The 23251-nt window shown below is 33.9% G+C and overlaps 1 protein-coding gene across 1 annotated transcript; it reads right to left on the reverse strand.

The window, feature by feature from the left end:
- Positions 1-3348: 3348 nt before the first annotated feature.
- On the reverse strand, positions 3349-6381 carry LOC116159864. The gene is made up of 5 exons (XM_031472951.1): positions 6056-6381; positions 5042-5137; positions 4700-4986; positions 4480-4639; positions 3349-4420 (listed from the first exon to the last, which is right to left on the reverse strand). The coding sequence occupies exons 3-5, from the start codon at positions 4904-4906 to the stop codon at positions 4269-4271; spliced, it is 519 nt and encodes a 172-aa protein (XP_031328811.1). The 5' UTR covers positions 4907-4986; positions 5042-5137; positions 6056-6381; the 3' UTR covers positions 3349-4268.
- Between the last annotated feature and the right edge of the window lie 16870 nt (positions 6382-23251).

The following is a 23251-nucleotide window of genomic DNA, read 5'->3' on the forward strand; positions in this document are numbered from 1 at the left end:
GATACAACATTAATTTGGGTTAAAACTATAGATCTATAGATTTAAGGAACTGTAAGTTTAAATCTAGACGGCTCAAGTTCAAGGAAAAGATATGAATGACTTGAGTAAGAAACAGGGTATTTTAATTGAACTAAAAGGATCTCTTCTCCTAAAATACTATGGAGAACACTGTAAAACCTGGCAGTCTTGGTATAAGTAATGCAGTACGCATAAGCTAAACGTTTAAGGTCTTTATTCCAAGAACAAAATTCTCACTCTATGTAAGTAGCAGTAAGCATTTCAGTTACTTAATTTCAGAAGATATTTCTTTGACTCATATTGAACTCAAGATGTCTTTAAGTAAAGGCTGTAGTCCATAATTCAATAAATTGTTTTTTTCCGTGTGTGATTGTCCCTTTCATCATCGTCACTACTATTACTACTTGAAGTACTCATTGCATCCATTGGGGTTAACAATTGATCCTAAAGGTGAAATAAACGATAGTCAGGAATGTAATAAATAATAATGGTTTGTTACCAAAACAAATTTGTTAATATCCATCTGGTTTATTTACTAACCTAACAAATAAAAAATGTCAGACGTGAATTACGTTCTTTTGCAACTGATTCTATCGCAAATAACCCAACCTTACAAAATCATGTTCTTTTGATTTTTTTACGTTCAGAAGTTGCGATCGGAACTGCACTGATCTGGATTCAAAATCCAAAAGCAAAAGAAAGCACCTATTGTACCAATCTAAATGATAAATATAGAGTCAATGTTAAAAACCAATATTGGTTGTGTTAACATTAGTCATATTGGGCCAATAACCTACTTCTATATTGTCCAAATACAGATTTTTTATATTATACCAAACAGTATAATAAATATAGAATCAATGTTGGAAATCAATATTGGGAAAATTACGAAATGTTATATTCTGCTATATTGGCCTGATAAAGGACTTCTATATTGCCCAAATGTAAATTTTATATATTGTAAAAAGAAGTATTGTAAACATTGGATCAGAATTGTAAAGCAATATTGGGGAAATTTTGATATCAGAACGTTTGGCTACGTTGGTTCAATGAAGTAATTCTATATTGTACCAAGTAATAGCATAAATATTGAATCAAGTTTGTAAACCAATATTGGGAAAAAATCGAAATGTGAATATTTGACAACGTTGGTCAAATATACATTATTGGCATTGTACCAAGCATTATCGTAAATATTGAATCAAGATTGTATACGGATGTTGGGGAAATTTCGAAATGTGAGCATTCCACCATGTTGGTTCAAAAGTAAATTGCTCAAATATAAATTTCACATGTACCATCAGACAAAATAAAGGTTGTGAAGAAATATCGGGGACATATGGAGTGCAAAGTTTTGTATATAATTGGTCCAATATCATATGTTTCTGTATAAAATATAAAATGTAAATATTCAATCTTATTTAGTCTTATTAAGTCCGAATGTTCACATTTTAGATTAATCAATGTCTAAATACGTACGATTGGACAATTCTAACACGGTCTTCGAGATATTGTCTCACAACTTTCATTCAGTATGAAGCACTATATGGAAAAACATAGAACTTTGAAGTAGGATAATGTTGGAGTAGTTACAAAATTTTGAAATTACTTGTATCAATATATTCAATACATTTGTAAATCACAGAATTGTTGACAAGTCAACATTGAGAATTAGGTAGTTATGAATAACAAATAAATTGCAAAAAATATGTTATTATAAAAGAGTAAGTAAGGGTAACAACATAGAAGATATATTAAAATTAATTATCTAAGATAAACACAACATCTATTAATATCTATTACAAACATCCGTAAAAACGACCTAATTTACTATTTAAGCAAAGTATAAGATATTACCAAACGAAAAATTGCAGGTTTAAAACATATAAGCATAAATTCTCTGTCCCAAGTAAAATTTGCACCCCTCTAAAAAAAATGCCATTCTCGAAATAAAAAAGAAAATAGTTGAATTTTGTATTATAAGGGGATCAAATTTTACATCGCATTGCAGGGGCCATTTTCTTGTTAATGGACAATCGGATTTATCATTGATGAAAATTTTAGTTAGGACACCTATGTGTAAAATACAAATTTTTTCATTCATGCACCATAGCAATTGCAGCAAAATATTCACTTTGGGATATATGGTCTAGTGGTAATACAATGCATTTAGAAGCCACATCTGCCGAGCTTGCGGTAAATTTATATCTACCCAAATGCTGGACTTTGTAATAATTCAAAATTGATGAATGTATGGGAGATATAAAAAAATGTGCAACATCGGAAAAAATTGGTCCTATCAAAGCATACTCATCTTTTGCTTTTTCCGAAATTTCCACGACTTGCATAATTTTGCCCGTTTTCAAAATGACATATGAATCGCGCACAATCTTTGTTGATATTAGCTTATTGCGGATGTAAATATCTTTTATTTGCCCAGAAGATGTAGTGACAGACGATTGAAATGGCCTCATTGGTTTGGGAGATATTTGCCTCTGTTCCATAAGTCTTTTATAAATTTGTGCCATAGGTCGATTTTTATTACGCAACATACCTTTAAGTTTCCCTAGGTAACTTTCAAATGCAAAGCAATTGAAATCATTTACACTATAATTGTTACTTACTGCATCTTTGACTAAATGAAGAAGACAATGGGTATTATAGATTGGCTCTAAATTTGGATATAACCTCTGAGAATCCGAAATAAATTTCTGTATAAGTGTGATTGCAGTTCTACCTAAAGTTTTCGAATACACGCCTCTGCAAACAATGCGCATTGCAGCATGAAAACAAAGAAAATGTTTATATTTTGAGGTAGGTAATAAATCTTTCATTACAACAGGTCCCGTATATAACAAAAAACTTCGGAGCTCTGACGCTTTCCACATATCTATTTCTACAAAAGATCTAGGTTTCCGGTTAAATTCGGTTGGAAAATATGGGGCCATTTTAAGCATTCGACGGCTAGCTTCTGTCCTAAACTTTAATGCGATGGAACATTTCCAAATAGGTTTAAACCAGTATTGAATCATCCTCCGCATAGTTCCCAAACATGACATATGCATGTAATCCAGAATAAATCCAGACACCAGTCCAAAGTTGTTTATTTCAGTTAGGGGCGATACACCCTTGTGGTGTTCCTCGTGCACTTGCATATGAAATCCGTTGTCTGTACGAGATTCACAATTATAATCCAATGGGTATAACATCCTACTCTCAATTCTCCGACCCTTTACGGTACATTTTTCACACGCAAAGTATGAATTGTGAGGTTTATAAAAAAGACCTTGCCGGTGCGTCACAAACCATGTACCTTAAAGAACAGGTAATTTTTTCTCCCTCGTACAAAAACCCATTGGTTGAAAGGTTATTGAATTCTGTAATAAAGTCATTCAAATAATCTTTCAGGCATAGCGGTTTGCTATTTCCTAAAAACAGGGCAACAACAAATGGAGAGAAGGTGTAATTTTTTTTAAAAACTTTAGCTAATATTGGCCAGAACTGAGACCTGGAACTTTTGTATATGGGCAAACCATCAATATTACAAACTAGTTCTATGTGATAAGAATTTTCCAATGTAAATAAGGAAGATCTAATGTCATCATTAAGCAATTGGTGACGTATGCCATTCTCTATCCCAAAATAAAAAAATTCGCCGTTACATTTATCGGCAGACAGCATGGATTTAGAACAAAACTTTCTCTTGGTTTTTAGTAATGTTTTGCTGCTTTTTGGTAACTCCGGATGATACCGTCTCAAAATGGACAATAATGAGGTTAACTGTTTGTGATTGACATTTTCTATCAGAGCCCAATTTCTTAGATCACTTTCGATAGAATGTTTAAGTGGTTCTATTAAAGCATTTTGTGAAATTGTTTCATTGCGCAAGTTGTTTAGTTGTTTTCCTGTTTCTGGTGAAATTGTCTCAATGGATGGAGTAGGTGGGTAAGGCAAATTCGTTTGGCAAAGTACATCGTTACTAAGGGTAGACACACAAGGTAAATATGATTCTATAGGAGATTTACAGATGTGAACCTTAGAATCAGAGAAAACAGGGTGTACGTCGTGTTCTAAACTTTTAGATGAACTCGGCAGCTGTGTTACTAACAAGTGTCTTTTTATGAACATGGATTTTCTAGACCTTGGCATATTTGATAATGAATTTTAAATTTTAAAACTAAATTAGCTATGTAGGTAATAAGAATAAAGTAAAGAATAATGTTATTATACTACAATAAGTGAATAGGTACCTAATCTGCTTGGGTCATTGTATCATGATTATTTACGCCGGTAACACGAGATTTTCGGCCCCCTTCGCGATCCGCTGCTGTGGCCAAGGATGTGCTGATAAAGCGACTAATGTCCTGATCTGAAGTCGTCGGAAACAGCACACGAACGCTTTCTGGGGACAAAAAACAGTAATCAAATAGATGATATATAATCAAATTTAAAATAGCTTACCTAAAACTGCTTTATACAACGTTAGTGATGAGAAATTTTTTTTCCCTTTTCTTCCAAATGCGGAGTATAATAGACTGAGCTCCTTATTCATCAATCTCTTCATAATTTGATAGGTCGCTTTCTTAGGCGTTTCACCTCCTACTAGTGCCAAAATCTTCACCTAGAAAAGTATGAAACAAAAATTGATCATTATGGCTTAAAGAGAGTCAGTTATACTTACAAGATTTTCAAATTCTGTATCTTGCTTAACTTGTTCCTCCAGTTTCATCAATCCCTCTTGATTCCTTGTCGGCAACTCGAAGTGTCTTGAAATTCTGGAAGGCGTAATGGTAGAGGAAGCAATAACGGCGGCAACGGACGATTCAAGCCGTGTCTGGTTAGACTTGATTTCCTTCAAATCGTATTCAATTCCGGCTATTGCTTTCATTAATTTAGTATATCGGTCTTCCGTAAGCGAGCAACGAAGGTTGGATGCAGGGTTCCTCTGTGGTGTAGCTATTGTGACGTCTGAACGTGGAAGAGAAATTAATTGATTGCGGGCATCTGTTTAATGATTTAATACCCTTAGATTTGGGAAGAGAACTGCCAGATTTTACGCGTTGTGCTTTTGAATTTTGTAGTTTTGATGTAGATCGGTACACAGCTGAACTCGATGGAGCTAAAAGATCATAAAATAAAATTCTTACCCATTCTACATCGTATTCATAATTATATACGAATCTTCTTCATTATCAAAATTAGTTACTCAAAAAAGAAGTAGATTTTGTGCAATGCATAACATGAGGTCTGTCCAAGCGCGTCTACCGAGATAATAACGAAAAAGTCTAAACTATTATGTTTTCATTGGGTCACTCAAATTGAAAGACCTATTGCAAAAAGTGTTTAACATTGTAGGCTACTGCTTTTTACGTATTCTACATGGATGTAGCTTTTATATGACGTCCGAAGTAATGTGATTAGACATAAGAGTTGCATTGCAATAAATTGGCAAACTTGAAAATATTAAATTTTACTCTACACAGTTGCAAAGTACTGCCCCACTAGGTTTTTTAAATGAAATTTGTCACTATATAGTAATAATAATATAATAATAATGGCATTTATTAAGCTTCTTCAAAAAATTAAAATAAATAATGGAAGAAAAATGAATCTAAAGCTTAAAGGGGCGAAGTTCAGTTGCCCAAGAACGGTACCGTTCCCAAGCTCTGCTCTTCCATGCTCAGCCCTTACCTAAATTTATGTTTTAATAACTACCCTAAACGTGAAATACTCATCTGTACTCATTTGTTTTAAAGTCTCGGCCACCTTTATTTCATAATTAATTAAATAAAAAATTAATAACAGTAACCTCAATGAAATGTAGTCCGTTTAATTTTAATTTTTTCATGGTTAAGTGAATTTCATTTTTTTAAAAGTATCCAAAAACATAGGTACAAGGAGTTCAATTTTAAAAAAAGTTAATTTTTTTTAATATCTAGGTAACCGGACCTACGATTGCTTTGTCAGTCGCACCATCGTAATCTCAAGAAAAAGTGGTTCAGAATGGAACACACTGTATACGCAGTATAATAGTTACCTAGTTCTGATTTGTTGTTCTCGTCCGAATTAAATGTCAGTGTATCGTCATCATCATTGCCCGATGTATCGTTTCCTTCCTCTTCAAAGGAATCCTCAATTTCTTCGCATCTAACAGAGCTAGAGCCGCTTTCGCTTTCATTGGATGTTGACCGTGATTCTATGACAGTTTCTTGAAGACGTCTCGCTGCAGCAATTGTGTTCCTTGTTCCTTTATAAACGGCGCCCAACTCTTTATAGGATACAGAAGTTTTAGGCGGTTCACATTCTTCTATTGAATGCTTCAATATTGATATGGGTACTTTTGGCCACAAATATATTGTTTTATCATCATTTACAGCCCAGGATGAGGGAATGTGATAAACAGAATTGTCTTTCTTAAAAATAACGACGTCCCAGAATTTCCTGGAAATGAATCGGTAAGCTTTTATTGCAAGCTCCAGGAAATTAGCATACAAGCACAAGACCGAAACAAGCATTTTTTTCCAAATAAACCGAGGGTCGCAAATGTTTCGTTTGGAAGTTACCCTTAAAAGTCTCCAAAATTGCATTTCTTTATAAATTTTTATCTCGAGAACCATAAGGCGTATCAAGAAGGATGGCACGCCCCGTGATAGGATATTGGGTATTCCCTCTCAGATTTTGGAAAATTTTTTCCAAAATTCCTACCCCAACATGGTGCACCCCTTACCGGGGTAACATTCTTATTTCAACGAAATTTGGTATTTGGGGATCTTTTAACATGAAAATATGCCATTAGTTTTTGAAAATTCGAAAAAAATTCGACTGCAATTTTTGGCCGGACAATGAAAGTGACCAGAATTTCACTAAATTTGTTGTATATGTTATGTAGGTATCTAGAAACAAAATGTTGAACGGTTTTTTTAATACGGCTTCTGAAAAGAAAACTACATGCGCATCAGAACATTGCTCCTTCGAGTAGGTTGGAAACTCATAAGTGCGTAATTGCCAACTAGATTCGTAAGTAATTTGAAATGTGGAAAAATCGGAAAGGGCATGTGCCGCATACGCCTTATGGTTCTCAAGATAAAAATTAACAAAGAAATGCAATTTTAGAGACTTTTTTAAGCGTAACCTCCAAACGAAACATTTGCGACCCTCGGCTTATTTGAAAAACAAAATGCTTCTTTCGGTCTCCTGTATCGCCCCATTTATTTTGGCACATCTCAAATGTAACACCCTGTATACTAAATTCCTGACACTTTTAATATTTTACACCTAATCAATATTTATGAACGAAGAACCGTTCTAATACAAATATTTTATGTAGGGCTTCTATACAGTACCTACACATAATGTTATCAGTACAGTTGATATCAAGAATAGTAATTAAGTAATGTGTCCTAATAGATGCTATAGGATACTGACTGCACAATGTTAGCAAGAAGAGCTACAGGTATAATAATGTATAGAAGTAAATGCTCTACAATATAAAATTTGGAATAATTTTGAATTCCTAAATTTATATGTTATTACTATCGATCCGAGTTGAAATCCTAATTTAATTTTTTCTAATATAGTTTTTATTTAGAACGTAGTTCGAAAATAATATTGTCCATAATATTCTAGCTGGTTACATAAACAATTTTGGGCGACACACCCTTATAACTCCATAAAGTTAGAGAATGTGCAAGTATAATGACCGGTTTCTTATGAAAATTAGTTGAAGAACAACATATCTAACAGCAAATCATAAATAATGATTAAATTGCTTATTTCTATAAGAATATAAATGGAAATAATACTTACTTGGAAGGATTTACGGCCATATTGTAGTCTACACAGCACTATTAATACTTAGGTTCCAACACAATGTTTCTTAATATATACGTAGACAAAATCAGTTCAGAGAAGCTTTCAAAAATTAAGTAGACAAAACTCACAAACGATAGTAACTAATGATGGATATATTAACCACGCAACGTAACTGTAAAATAAAGCAGGAAAATATAACTAGATAGATATACCGTAAACAACGAATGTAGACAAGCGGAACTGGCCTACTAGCTACTATACTGCTGACTAGCACTAGAGATAAACAATTGCAATATTTGAAACTTCCCTCACCATTTAACAGGAATCAGGAATATTTGCAACAAACACGTTTATTTCGAAGAACTCTTATTCATTCAAATGCTGAAATATTTCACATACAAAAATAACTCATTATTTTCAATATCCTTTAATAGGTGATTCGTATTTCATTTTAAGTAAACCAGGCGCTTAACACAAATTTAGTGATAGTGCTCGATAAGTTTCAATTTGCAATTTCGCTTTCGTTAGAAAAAGTATGCCTATGTCGATATTACGTCTTTTATAATGCAAAAAAAAATAAATTTATGTGCCACGCGCTTCCCCAATGGTACCGATTCAGGATACACGTATAAAAAAACGAGATAGAAAAGAAATATTAATAAACAATATTAGTAACTGCCTATGAAATTTGATCTTCCATAATATTAAGTTGGTGTCAGACAGTCTATATAGCAACCCCGCACGTGATTGCTAATAAATAAATTCGGTATAAACAGACGTCTCCAATTTTCAATAAGAAAATTTGGATGGATTTCAAAAATAATGGTGGTGTATCAAAATTGGCAATCGGTTATGATTAAGCACACACGAAAGTATCTAATTCCCGAGCTTAATCCAAAATCCACTCTGTTTCATCACATCACATAAATAGAGGCGTAATTAATTGTTAAATTTTGTGATAACAATTGACGTCCCCAACTTGATTTCGAAATGTCCCTGGACCTAATAATAAAATAGATTTGGATCGTTGAATGAAGCCAATGAAGGGATCCTTCATCAACGTTTGGATGTTTTAAACCGTTGTATTAATGAAATAGGTATATCAAACTTTGGATTTTACAATAATTGGGAGATTTTTGAAGGATCTGTGCTAATATGCAAACCTTTTAATTCATAGTTAGCACATTCCCACAACAATAAATAAGAACAACAAATAAAGCCATCGCACAGCGATTGGTTAAAGCGTATTTTTCGTATTTGCGTTACAGGTGATAAAATCAGGTCGAATGTCAGCTACCCTTGGATGTGTTTCATGACCTATTACTTTTTCGTTGTGAAATATTCTCATTTGAAATGATGCTCTGTAATTTCGATTTGTTTAGACGGAAAATGATCAATTGCCTTTATCGAGAGGACAGCAAAATTTTCGAAAAAATCACTCCATAAATAAGAAAGGTACTGGATTGAATTTTATTAGAAGTAGCGATATCTTTGTCAATGACAAAGTTGAGGTACGCTTGTGTGGAAGGGAAATGTATTCGAAATTCTTGTTCAATCACGGTGATTTGTAGCGATGAGTCGCTGATGTTACATGTCTTGATTAAAAACTGCTCTTTATTTAAAAAAATGTTTTTAATAACAACATTTACAATTGGATTAGATATTGCATTGCATACGAGATGTTAACAAGTGACACGAAAAAGGAATTTGTACGTGTTGGTCTAAGAATGCGAAATTTTACTTTTATGTAAATGTTTTTAAGTAGTAGGTAGAAATTTACCCCTAAATAACAAGTTTTCTTCACAGCAAAGTTGGATTTAAATTCAAGGACATCTAGGTAGTACAGTTTTACCAGTGTTAGTTAACAAGGATACAAAGTTTCAAAGCTTATTTTATAATCATTTACCCCTTTTTCGCTTTAAATTAGGTATCAGAAAATTAAACCAGTAGGAAATAAAGAAAATAGAAAAAAAATTACCAACGATAACAACATAATCGAAATTGCTCTTTTGAATATCGTCCAATGATCAATGGAAGTGTAATTAAGATCAATAGATGTAAACAAAATTTGTCTCATCAGTGAAATAATAGTTAATTGCATTCTTATCCTGTAAACATCTCTACTTATTAGAAATCAATTCAATTATCTTAATCTGCCGTCATTATAGGCAAGAAAGACTAAGTACCTATGTAAATTAACATTCCACTTTCTACCCATCAAAAATATTTGGAAATTATTCTTAGGAGGCATCTACACCCCGCGCAAAAACTTCTCTAAAAGTGTCTGTTTTTTCTCAAACAAAATATACCTAATGACGAAAAGAGTTAATATTTATTTAAGGGTGTTAACAAGTAACCTAAATTAAACGATGCCAGCACTTTCTCATGACAATTTTCGTAAACTTTTTCAGTTGCGGCGTCCCGAGCCGTGTCTATTTACTGGTATATAATACACTTTTTTTTAGTTATTGTCTATGTATTTGAGCACAGGAAGGTTCATGCTAGGACTGTATCTAGTTTTTTTTGTATTAAAATGTTTGTTCAAAATATACGAACCTTTGAATAATGTCTAAAATAGCAGTTCTTTGTCATTCTGCAGCTTTGTATTTGAAGTTTCTATTTAATATAAAATTAGATACAATCCTCGATCTGTCCTTAATAAACATAAACGTAATTTTATGTTCTTTAAGAAAAAACAGACACTGCGCGAAACCTTTTAGAGAGGTTTTTGCGGGGGGTGTAGATGCCTCTTAAGTTGTAGGTTTAAATGTTTTCGTTGTATAACATTAGGGTTATTATAATAAAAAGAAGATATCTAATTAATGAAATTTTGTCAACGTTTATGTAAGGCATCATATAAATGAGCAAACACTGCTAGTAAAATTAATTATTTTTACATTTTATCAAGTAGGGCGAGTTGATTTTCCATATCTATTAATTTAAATCATAGGTTTTATCATTAAATAGAAAAGGTATTTACCATTTAAAAGGGCACGATTTCGTAAATTTAAAAAAAAAGGTTTCCGCTTATCTCTAAGTACGGATTTTGAAGATTATAGTTGAAATAGTTTTTCGTACTATATTAAATTTTATGAGTGTAGGTAATAAGACCCAACGTCGAAAATGCAAAATATTTCTAATTGATCAACTTATACAGGATGTTACAAAAATAGTGGGCTGACTATATGCACGCGGCTTCTACGATTAAAAATAAGAAAAAAAGTCTAATTAAACATATCTTCTAAAGTGGCTCGTTACTGAGCTACAGCTACTGGAAATTTTTTTTTATTCAGAACGATAACAATAAACGGATCTTTTAAACTGAAATTATTATAATAAATGTTCAAAATGACCTCCACGGGCAGCAACACACATCTGAGCTCGTCGGATCATGGACTGTCTCACGCGTTCAAAAATTCCTGGAACGTTTCGAATTTGCTGGCATCCGTCTACGACTCTCTGTCGAAGATCCTCAGCATCTTCGACTTGAGTAGAATACACCATAGATTTTAGATGATTAAAGTGCGCATTACCTACTTGATAACGGTCTGATTTCAATTTAGTGATTACCTACTTGATAAAGGTTCCGTTTATTGTTATCGTTATGAATAAAAAATAAAAAACTTCCAGTATAGCTGTAGCTCATTAACGAGCCACTTTAGAGATATGTTTAATTAGACTTTTTTTTCTTATTTCTAGTCGTAGAAGCCGCCTGCATATAGTCAGCCCACCATTTTTGTAACACCCTGTATAACTCAAAGTTGTTGTCTTAATGGAATTTAAACAGCCATTTATAATTGGTAGGGCAATTAGTACCAAAGCTTTTGCACTGTAAGTATCTACCTCTCAATGAAATTATGGGACCATGCGGTGTGGCTTTCTAAGCTTACAAAAGTGCATGCGGTAAGATTTTTCAGTGGATATTGGAATCCCATTTCGTTGGAGTTGGATACTATTCTATCGATAGCCTGTTGCATTGTTCTATTCATTTCTCTCATAGTAAGTGCAGAGTAGAGAATGGTTAAGTCATCTACATAAAGATACGTATTAGAAACAGACCTGGTTAGGGAATTGATTGCAATGACAAATAGTACTATACTTAAAGTAGATCCCTGTCGAATACCGTTCTCTATATTCCTAGAAGCCGACAACGAGTTCTCCATTCGAACACGAAAGATACGATGCTTTTAAAAAAGACGATATAAGTTTTGGAAGCTTCCCCCTTAATCCCCATTGGTGGAACGTTTGTATTACTCCGTATCTCCACGTCATGTCGAAGGCTTTCTCCACATCAAAAAATACGGCAACAGCATGATGCCTGTGTAAAAAGGTCTGCAGCACTACAGTTTGTAGATGCAATTGTAACCAAAATAGCTAGTTTGATTTCCTGAATAAATTTCCACTCAACACAAATTGCAGAAATCACATTTTTTTAAATCCAATACGGACTTATCCATATAGATTTTCCAGTATTGCATTTACATTGGTAGAATGTAGCGCAGCTAATATTGTAAAGAGGCAGGTTAATTTATATTGAACCATGGTTTTACAATACAACGTTGTGAATACAATATTAGCGCTATGTTGAATAAATATTATAGTAACAATATTGGATTAAAGGTGGTAATATTATGCCATACCAATTCTTGGATTATCCATTTAGTGTTTTTCCAGTATTGGATTCAGATTGGATAAATAAATAAATATTGTAGACAGGTCGATCAATTTATATTTAATCTATAGTATAAAAACATCGTTCTGGTTGTCATGAATATAATTTTGGCAGTATATTGATTAAAGATTGTACTAACAGTATTAGATTAAAAGTGGTAATATTATATCGTACCAATTTTGACTTGTCCATATAGATTTTCCAGCATTGGATTTAGGTTGGGGGAATATAGTGCAGCCAACATTGTAAACAAGTCGATTAATTTATATTTAACCAATATTATCAATACAATGTTAGAAATATAATATTGGCACTATATTGAGTAAAGATTGTCGTAACAATATCGAATGAAAGATGATAATACTATATCATACGAATATTGAATTATCTATATACATTTTCCTGTATTGGATTTATATTGGTGGAATATAGTGTAGCTAATGTTGTAAGGAGATCGATTAACTTATATTTAACCAATGTCATATAATACAACGTTGTAAATACAATATTGGTGATATATTGGATAAATATCGTAATAACAACATTGGCTTAAAAGTCGTGATCTATATTGGTCGGATAACGGTTGTACATCAGAAAACAGGGTACGATATTCGAATATGGTCCCAACATTGTGCCAACTGTAAGCCAACATTCGGTTCCACCTGGGCTGTGGCACTCCGGAAGTCACACATATCGTTTTTGATTCAAAGTTATTATACTTGACAATTTGTGTACGTCCACTTAAATAACTATGAAGCCAAGATAGTAGCGGTTCACCAACTCCGATACGATTTAACTTGGAGATCAGTATTCGGTGATTAACTCTGTCGAAGGCTTTAGTGAAGTCGCCATATATTGAGTCCAGTTGAATATCTCCTTCAAGGCAGCAAGCAATATGTTGTTGATACGCTAATAAATTAGAGGTGGTCGAACGATTTGGAAGGAAACCATGCTGTTCATCAATTATTTCCGTCTGAAGTATGGGAAACAGTTGGTCTGTTACTAGCTCATCAAAAACTTTTGAGATGGTAGACATAACAGCTATGGGTCGATAATTCTTGATATCAGCCTTAGACTTTGATTTATAAATAGGTCTGACATAGTTTAATTTCCAAAATTTTGGAAATACGCCTTCATTAATTGATTTTGTAAAAATAATGTGTAAAGGATGACTTAGAACATAGCAGCACCGTTTTAGCAGGAATGCAGGAAGTCCATCTGGACCACAGTTTAAGTTGTCCTTTAATTTACTTAATTTAGTCAAAACATTAATTAATGTAATATTAACACTCCTCACATTAACAGAACTATTGCTGTACGGAGCATGAAAATCGACCATAGGATCAATAATATCGCAACTAGGTAGATACGCATTGCCGAAGTTGTCTGCGAAAAGGTTAACGATGTCAATACCATTTTCAGCATTGGTTGAACCTAAGTGCATATTAGACGGCAGCTCATTTCCATTCTTCTGTTTTCTAACAATGTTCCAAAATAACTTAGGATTGGATTTGATTTTGACTTCTATATGATTTATATGATTTTTTTCTATTTCGGTGTCACAATGATGATTTTGTACAACTGTTTTCGGCCAGTTGTACAAAGACAGTGATTATAGTCGTTTTTTTTGGTAACTCATCTCTTAAGTTGGCAGTTACTAAAGTACAAGTAGGTACTTCCATGTTTGAACTTCAAAATGTCAGTCTTACTACGCTGCCAACCTAAAACTTAACGGCATAAAAAGTGTTCCCAACATAAAACATATTAGTTCTAATGTTCCCTATAGTTTCTGATAATGATTTTTTTAATTAAATTAAAGCACCGAAATAGAAAAAATAGTATGAAAAACGCGTGTTACAATGCTTTATTGTAATACTCCTATCTTGCTGACACTCGTGGCTACGCTTCGCGTCGCCACTCGTGCCAGAAGATAGTCGTATTACAATAGGTCGCATTGTAACACTTGTCTTTCAATATACTATTGTAATCCCTATCAGACAGCTGTTTACAACGTCTTCTTAAATTAGAAAATGTATTATACAACTGCACCGAATTTAAAAGTTTATATTTTGAATGCGCTAATTTTTTTTGAAATAAATGTTCTTTTAATTCCTTAGAATACCAGACGGGATAGCGGTAGTTAGAGTTAGTGATTGTCTTTATAGGAATAAACAGACTAACACCATTATAAAAAAGTTCGTAAAACAAGGTTACTGCATCATCTAAACCCAGAGACCACAATACATTTGTAATCAATCAAAGGAAGCTAAGTAGTAGGTTAAACCTAGATAGTTTCCTTTCGGAAAATCATACCTGTACGTAGTATACTCAAGTTTAGGCTCATTTGTTACTAGACTAAATGACATAGTCAGTGATGGATGGTAAGCGTCTTCAGGAACAAGGCAATCAAAACCACGTTGGACTTCCAGTGAACCAATATTATTTGGCACTGAATTTAACTGTTTTAAGCTTAAGCAATTATAAGATGCGATAAGATCATCAGCACTATTAGTCTTAGTACCGGAAGCTATTAAAACGTTCTCATCGGTTAGTTGCCATTTGACGTTAGGGAGATTCCAATCACCAGCTAATAGGATTTCGGCTTGAGGACACTCTGCACACACTTCTTCGATTGCTTTACAATGGTCGCGAAAATAAACTTCTTTACTGCCAGGAGGTGCGTATAGGCCAGCAATAATAATATAGTGGTTGAAAAAATTACATAGCACAAACACCTGTTCGATATGAGAGTACGAAAGTTCTATTTGTCGAGCCACATGCTTTTTGTTAATTCCAATGAGCGACCACCACCCCTAGATCCAACCTCGTTCATACGATCCTTACGAAAGATATTGAAATACATGTGGATATAACCAAGTTCACCGTTATTGATATTATCATTTAACCAAGTTTCAGTAAAAATTAGGAAGTCTAAATCAATAGTTGGAATAAAAGATTTTAACAAGTTAAGTTTAGTTCGTAAACCTCGCACATTTTGGTAAAAACATTTATCTGTTCTGTTTTTGGGGTTTTGTTCAGTTTTTTAAGGTAATAATTTTAGGAACGCCTTTGATATATTTTATAGTAAGATTAGCTTCCCCCTTAGATTGTCTTTCCTGTAGTTGCTCGCGTAGTTTGCGGATGTAGTCGCGTTGCATTAGCGTTTGATCGTTTCTTATTTGAATATTACTATCAGATTTTATCTTTACTTTGTTTTTAAGAATATGTAGTACTTCAACAGCTGATTGTAAGGATACCTTAATTGGACGAGCTTTGCCAACCTCGCGAATCATACCTAAACGCATTATTCGAATGGCATCGGGTTTGACTTCTTGCACTTGACTAATGAGCTTAAGAACAGCTTCCTTATCATGTTGATTTCGCGAGTCATTGGTTATTGATATTAAACGTTAGTGTATTCACTAATCCCGCCGTTTGTATCCCTGCTCTTCATGGTTTCTTCTGTTTGTAAACCCAAGTAAGGCTCGTAAAGCAGAGTTATCTACGAAACTTCGACAAATCATGTATTAAAGTTTCTTGAATCATTCGTTGTGTTTTATTTACTTGAAAAAGCTCAAACAACGCCAAGACCCAAGCCGCGTTGTGTGGCGTAGAAGTTCGACCGCGGTACTATCCGCGTTCAGGCATAGGTAATGTTTAAAAGTAACTTAAATCGCATACATCAACGTACATAATTATGAGCATATACCTTACACATCAACTTTTCTGTAACATTAATTATCAGGTTGTATTAAATACACTTGAATAATTAAAGTGTTTTTTTACAGTTGACTTGATGCGTCTACTGATTATTACTCGTGTAGTGTAAGGTATTATAGATGAGATTACGTCCCCAATTAAACAAAATAGTTCGATCGAAGTGTGGTAGCAAACCGACAAAGGACATTTTCCTTTTGAATGTGCGTTGCAAGTAGCCAAACAAAAATGCTAGAAATGCAGTTCCCGACCTCCATTTAAGGGGGAATATAGGGGATCAGCGCGTGGATATTGCAATCTCGCAGACTAGACAAGTGTTTTGTTTAACTATGGTCGTACCTACTTCAAAAATTTTACTCTCGATCGGACTAGTGGATGTGCACGTGTACCACATGGGTATTCGTATAATATGGCGTGGTTTTAACGACAGCGCATGATAATTAAGTGATACTTAATTGAGCACAGTCAACTTGTCACCGAAAATTGCATATGGATACATCATTTAGGGTAGTTTCATTTTTCTTGTTGTATGGGTTGGTACACTAATGTTAAATTAAAGTTTTTGAATTCTCCCCATCTCCGCTCACGCTGCCATCTTTAAAAAAATTACTAAATGTTTCCCATTTTTCCGATAAAGCTCCTTAAGCGATGAATATCTAAAAGTAATGCACTACAGTTTTCACATTGACTTTTTTATATGCTGTCAGGAAACTTTAAGAGGTTTACAGAGTTACCAAAAAATCATCTGCACGTGGAGATACACCATTTCTAATTCTACAATTAAAATCACCTACGGAAATTATAACAGCCCAAGAGCCCACGACGGCCAGACTTTCGTCATTTTATAAAAGCTAAAAGTTTTTCTGTGGATGCACAGGTAAGAACGATCAGCGAGTATAGAATTTGAGTTGTGGTTACTTACGCAGTTAACAGGTAGTAAAGGTGTATAAAATGGTACATCAAATTTGTTAAAGTATAAGGCTCAAATTTTCTATATTTTCTTCGTATTAACATTAGAAATTACGTCATCCATTGCCCGACACTTAGTATAGTTATAACCCCCTGCTAGACACCCCTAAACTTTAAAAAATTATAATTGTACTTTCGTTATAGTATAAAAGCTGAACTTTATATATGTTACTTGGGGACCTATAGAAAGATGTTACCTCCATAGCCGGACAGTTTTAATGATTTCTACATTTTGCCAGACACGTTGAAAGTCTGCTATAGATGCGAGCGCGAGGCGACAACTGTTCACGTGAATGCGAGTGAGACAGCGCGTTTAGCCTACTGCGATCTTTTACTGCGCAGCATCTGTCGTTCACATGGTATTATATTATGTACACGTTTCTAATATGTTTTATTATTGGTACTTCTGCAGTTTGTGTAATAAGCTAAATATCGTACACCCAATTCAATACCGCCGTAAGTCGGAATATTTGCATTTACAGAAATGAATAACTAAGAATTAGTAAAACCGTTTTTTTCGGTATTCAAGTAAGTAAAATTAAGTAGTACGTAAATGAAATTTTGGTTTTTTACGTTTTATATTGCCTTTATTTCAAAACAACTTTCATTTTTTTTTTTATTTTTATAATTTTTATACATTTGTAACATTTGGCACTATTGAACGAAAATAAGTACATACTTTTGCGGTCATAAGTGGGAAAGTACATCTAAGTAGGCGCTAAAGCAAAGCAAAAAAAACACAACTTTAAGGTTCGTCCAGTAAGTTATTGCGCTAAAAAGTACAGGTGTACCCCCTAGTACGACAAGGGTTAATATTATTTTCTTTTCTTTATGAGAAACCAAAGAGGTGATGAAGCAACGGCGTTTTGGAAATCGACGGAAGAGGCGACATTCGAGACCGTGACTTGACAGTGTTCAGCTCACGCGATTTACTATTTTTGTTTTTGATGTTTAATAAATTTATTATTGGCGTTATAATAAATTGCGTAGGTACCAATAAGTTTCACCATATGTGTATTGGCTAATTCACTAACGTTTTCATTTATCAAGAGATATAAACCTTATGGGATTGCCCGATTTCCTATTAATATTTTAATACCCTCACAGAGTTAGTTATTAGGGGAATTATTTAGGGCAGCTGAGCTTAAAGCTTAAAGGTACGAACGAGCATTTAGTTGAATTAAAGCTTTTACAAACGTATTTCCTTTAAGCGCATTCCAGAAAGTTTAACAGTGGCCAACGAATCTACGCGAACCTTTTTCTATACTGATCCATTTAAATGTAACCTCAAATAACTGGCAACGACATTCGCTTACTCCGTACGGTAGAGAAATTACCAAATCGTATTTCAGATTGAACTGCTTTTATAACAAAGAAAAACTTTTATAAAGAAAGTTAACCCGATTGAACTGAGCCGCTGCTTGTATTGACAGCATCGTTCTTTTTACCAAAATAATTCACTTAAATCTAGAAACATGCCAGATATAAGAAATAAGTGAAATAAGACTGTTAACGTAATTGGGGAAGTAAGTTTATGTTTCGTGAATACAGTACAATTTCAGGATTAGACAAGGCGACATATTTGTTTTTTATACGCGTTGTAAGTCATTGGGGAAAAATTTTAAGTGTTTATAGCGAGATTGCGAAGGTAGGTAATAAGATGTTGACTTGGGTTATCCCTTGAGATGCATAAGTTGGGGGGTAAGTAATATTTTATTAGTTTGTTTAAGGTATTATAACTTACAAGTCGGCCTGAGGGAATCCACTATTTGCCTATTTTACATCATTGTCCCTCGTACTGTAAAAATGCGACCTAGAATAGCACAAGAGAGGTGATATTTTCTTTACTCTTTGACTACTTTTAAGTTGACTCATGTGAAAACTCAACCGTACGTTCTAAAACGGGAATGTGGTTAGTATAACCTAACACTTGTAAATAATAAGATGAGTTAGTATCATAAAAAGAGGAAAATGTAGTGTAACGTTTCTAGATTTATAGAAGAGGTTTTCTTTTACATGGGCTCATTTGAATTTTAAGGTAAGTAGACTTACGACTGTTTAATAATATCCATATAACTTCCTAGTTAGAAGATGAAGGTGCAGATTTTTGTTTCTCTTCCCTTACTATCCCTATGTGGAAAGCCAGTATTTTAACAAGCCAATTAGTTGTAGTTTATTTTCTATTTAATCTAATTACTGTGTAAGCGGATTTTATGCAATTAACTTTTTCACCCTGTTAAGACCGTGGTTAATTTAAGTGACCCTATCACACTAAGACTCGTATAATAGCATCCTAGATGGCAAAGAATGCGAGATTAAGATTATATTACAATTTTCATGACAAACTACATTGGTTATGCCATCATAATATCCATAATCTTTTAGGCCGTTTAATTACTATCACACCAAAAAATGTGTAGTTTCTGAGACCTTTTCTAAGTACAGCGATTTAACTACATCAAATCAAGTATCCGGAAATTGTTTATGTCATGTATCATGTTGGTTTAGTTTACGCAAATTCATTACTTTGTATCGAATCCACTCGATTTCCGTGCTGCTGGTGCTTCGATCCCTTAGATTTGAATTTTCGCCTCATATGATATATGAGACGTTACAATTTTCGTGATAAATAGTTGCTGCTGAAATACAAGAAATTTAACGTAATTACTTTATTTCGATAGTGCGCTATATGGTTTATTTAAACCCATTTGTAACGTTCAATTAGGGTCAAGTGGGGGAATTGTAAACGGTTTTTGCTAGTCTGGACAGTATATTTTCATAAAATATGGAAATGTTAATTTTTCGAAGTTAAATTATAAAAACAACGTTATTTGATGTCTTTTGTTTCACGTTATGCAACTATGAAATGTTAAAAACGTGACTTTATTTGTTTAAAAACAAGTTTACAATTACCCCATCAGTTTACAAATACCCCCAAGTCTTTGGGGTAATTGTGAACACTATTTTAATAAACTATGAAGGCAAATGAAGTAAAACTTCGGGGAATTGTAAACAAATTAGGTAGCTAACTAACCATAGAAATTTAACAGACTAGATCGTTGTTTACAATTACCCCTAATCAATAACTAAAGACATGTTTTAATACAGATATTTTATTTTGAAAATGCCTACCTACTTCTTTTCATTTACAGATACATAACCTGGAAAAACATAAATTAGCTTGCGTTCACGTGATTCAATTGTAGGTTGTGGTAGCATTGCTTTTATTGCAGAAAATGGAATATTTGAAATGTCATTTTCAATTATAATAAATTCAGTGTTAATATTGTTAACACTCTTCATTCCAGTAACACAAAATTCTTCTTTTCCCACTAAATTATTCACAACACACAGGTAAGTATAGTGAGTTTTATTTCTTTTCCCACCTACAAAGTCTGCTAGCACATATGAACCTGGAACGATCTCATTATAATTAGGTGGTTCGTAGTTTACCTCAGGTGTATTTTCCATTTCCATTTCAATTATGAATTGTTCTTCAGTATCGTCATCGGTGTTATCCTCGTAGATATCCTTACTTTTATCTACTTGACTTGGATTTACTTCCTCTAATTCTCTTGACTTCTTGGTTTTTTTTACATTATCTGTATTTTTTGTGTTCTCTTTTTTGCAAGTGAATTTTTCTTATCTTTTTTTTCTTCAGCTTCTATCAACCTTTTCATTACTTCTTCAGAAGTTAAGACCTCCCCATAACTAAACTGGGTTAGTCTTCGAACAACAGTAGATTTGTTTTTATTCGTATCAGGTTTTTGAGCTTGGTTTTTTTTTTCTAATACTGATGAAAATATTTCCACTACGGTTCGGGGATTATTCAAAGGTTTCATTGGGGAAGGTTCAGTTATTCGTGTTGATAAATCCATTGCCACATTTTGAACTTCTGGGCTTAAGCAATCTTCAATTCTTGATGCTGAAATAATAGTTTTTGTAGGTGTTGAATGCATTACAAGTTCTTGCGTGCCGCTAGATGAAGTGGATGGTTGTGAATTCCACATATTAGTATTAGACACAAGAACAGTATTTTTTTCAGTGTTTTCAGTAGATGTAGATGGTGTTTGGTGCTCGATATTATTTTGAGGCAAGTTATTGGTCTTCTCAATCTCTGTACTTGTGCACCGTTTTGCATGTTTGTACTTCTGAAGGTCTACGGGATCGAATAAATTTTCTGGAAATTTTGCTGGGTCAATAGGATATGTTCCAGTAGAGACAAAGCCACTAATAATATTTTTTGAAAGCAATGATTCTCGCAGCACTTCTCCAAGGAAAACTGCAAATTGTGCCTTGCTGAGACGACCAGTTCCTTGTCCAACTTGCGTCTTTCCATATTGCACCAATTTTTTATCCCACTTTACTTTGATTGGTCCAAACACACATTTGTCGAGGGGTTGGATTCTATCAGTCAAGTGAGAGGGAAACCGTACAAGCTCTATTTTATTATTCATAGCCTCTTGTATTATTCTTATGCTATAATGACTGGCATGGCCATCATACATTAAAACTGCAGCTTGTTCATGGTTATTGTTGCGAATGCTGTTTACATGAGGTATAAAACAATCTTTGAACCAGTAAAAAAACTGTGGTTCTTCCATCCACCCATTAGAAGAAGCTGCATATCGGGTTCCAGGATAAGATTCAGCAGATGTCCATCGCGCCTGCACAGCAGCCCCCTTGAAAACGATTAACGGTGGAAGAAAAAAGCCATCAGCTGATACGCAAATCAGAACGGTTGTTGATTCACGTCCGGATCCTCCTGATATTCTACACAGGGCCTTGCCTTTTTCCCCGAGTGCTCTTAGTCGGCTGGGATCATTGGCAAAACCACTTTCGTCGCAATTAAAAACAAATTTAGCATTATCCGCTCCCTTCAGATCATGCTTGTTGTAAACTTCCTCTAATTTTGAATAAAAATCATAAACTATTGCTGGGTCACGAGCCGTTTTTCGGCATTTTTGTAGATGTTCAGGCTTCTTTAAGCTAATATTACTATTTCTCCTCATGAAACTTTGGTACCAGTCCTCACCTGGTAAACTATTATGAAATGGATTCGGTATATCATTTGCTTTTACATATTCAGACACCAATTTCTTTAGTTCTTCCTTATCACAAGGAAAGCCAATTTGTGCCCGAGCTATTAAGCATGTCGCAATTTGCTTTTCAATATCGGGATTAAGTACTGGTGGGCGACCTGCACCCATTCTATCTAAGGAAACTTTTCGGCCCTTCATTCGATGATATATAACCGAAATAGGAACCCCATATTTATCTTGTGCTTGGCGATATGTGGCATTGCCATTTTGAATATCATTTACAGCATGCTCGATATCTGCTACAGAATAATTAGGTGGCTGTCTTTTTTTTATATATGTTCTAGGCATATTGACCTGAAACAATTGCCTATTTAAATAGCTTACAATGCTCAGAACTAGCATGAAAACTAAAAAAAAGTTGAAAAAACAATTAAAAAATGAAAAAATTTAAGTTTACAATTACCCTGTATGTGTTGTTTACCATTACCCCATTACACAAAAATTAGGGGGAAATGTAAACATACCAATATTTTTCCTCCTAACCCATAAATTTTCAATAATATTGATTTTACATGATTCTCAATACATTTAACTATCAAGCGATAATGATACTTTTACTTACCAATGAATGAGTTCAAAGACACAACACTTTTGTTAAATCAACGTAAAACCGAAATTCACTTTGCGAACAGGTGGTTTGTAAACTACACTATGAATGGGGTACAAAGAGACTGAACATAGCCGCAAATGCACCAATGGGCAGCAGACATTACAGGAGTACCAGTGTTGTCAATAGCACATAAAAATAATGTGGTTTAACAGAGTTGCCAATGGTGTTTACAATTACCCCTTGTTCACAATTCCCCCACTTGACCCTATTTAGTCAAAATTATTGTCATTTTTGTAGGAGACACTAAAATGCTACCCTAAAAATGTAACAAAAAAATCATATCACTGCGATATTTGCGTTACTATTGACGGACGGAATTTAAGTGATAAGAGTGCCATTTGAAAGTAGAAC

The sequence above is a fragment of the Photinus pyralis genome, unplaced genomic scaffold (genome assembly GCF_008802855.1).
Source record: "Photinus pyralis isolate 1611_PpyrPB1 unplaced genomic scaffold, Ppyr1.3 Ppyr1.4_LG1, whole genome shotgun sequence".
NCBI lineage: Eukaryota > Metazoa > Arthropoda > Insecta > Coleoptera > Lampyridae > Photinus > Photinus pyralis.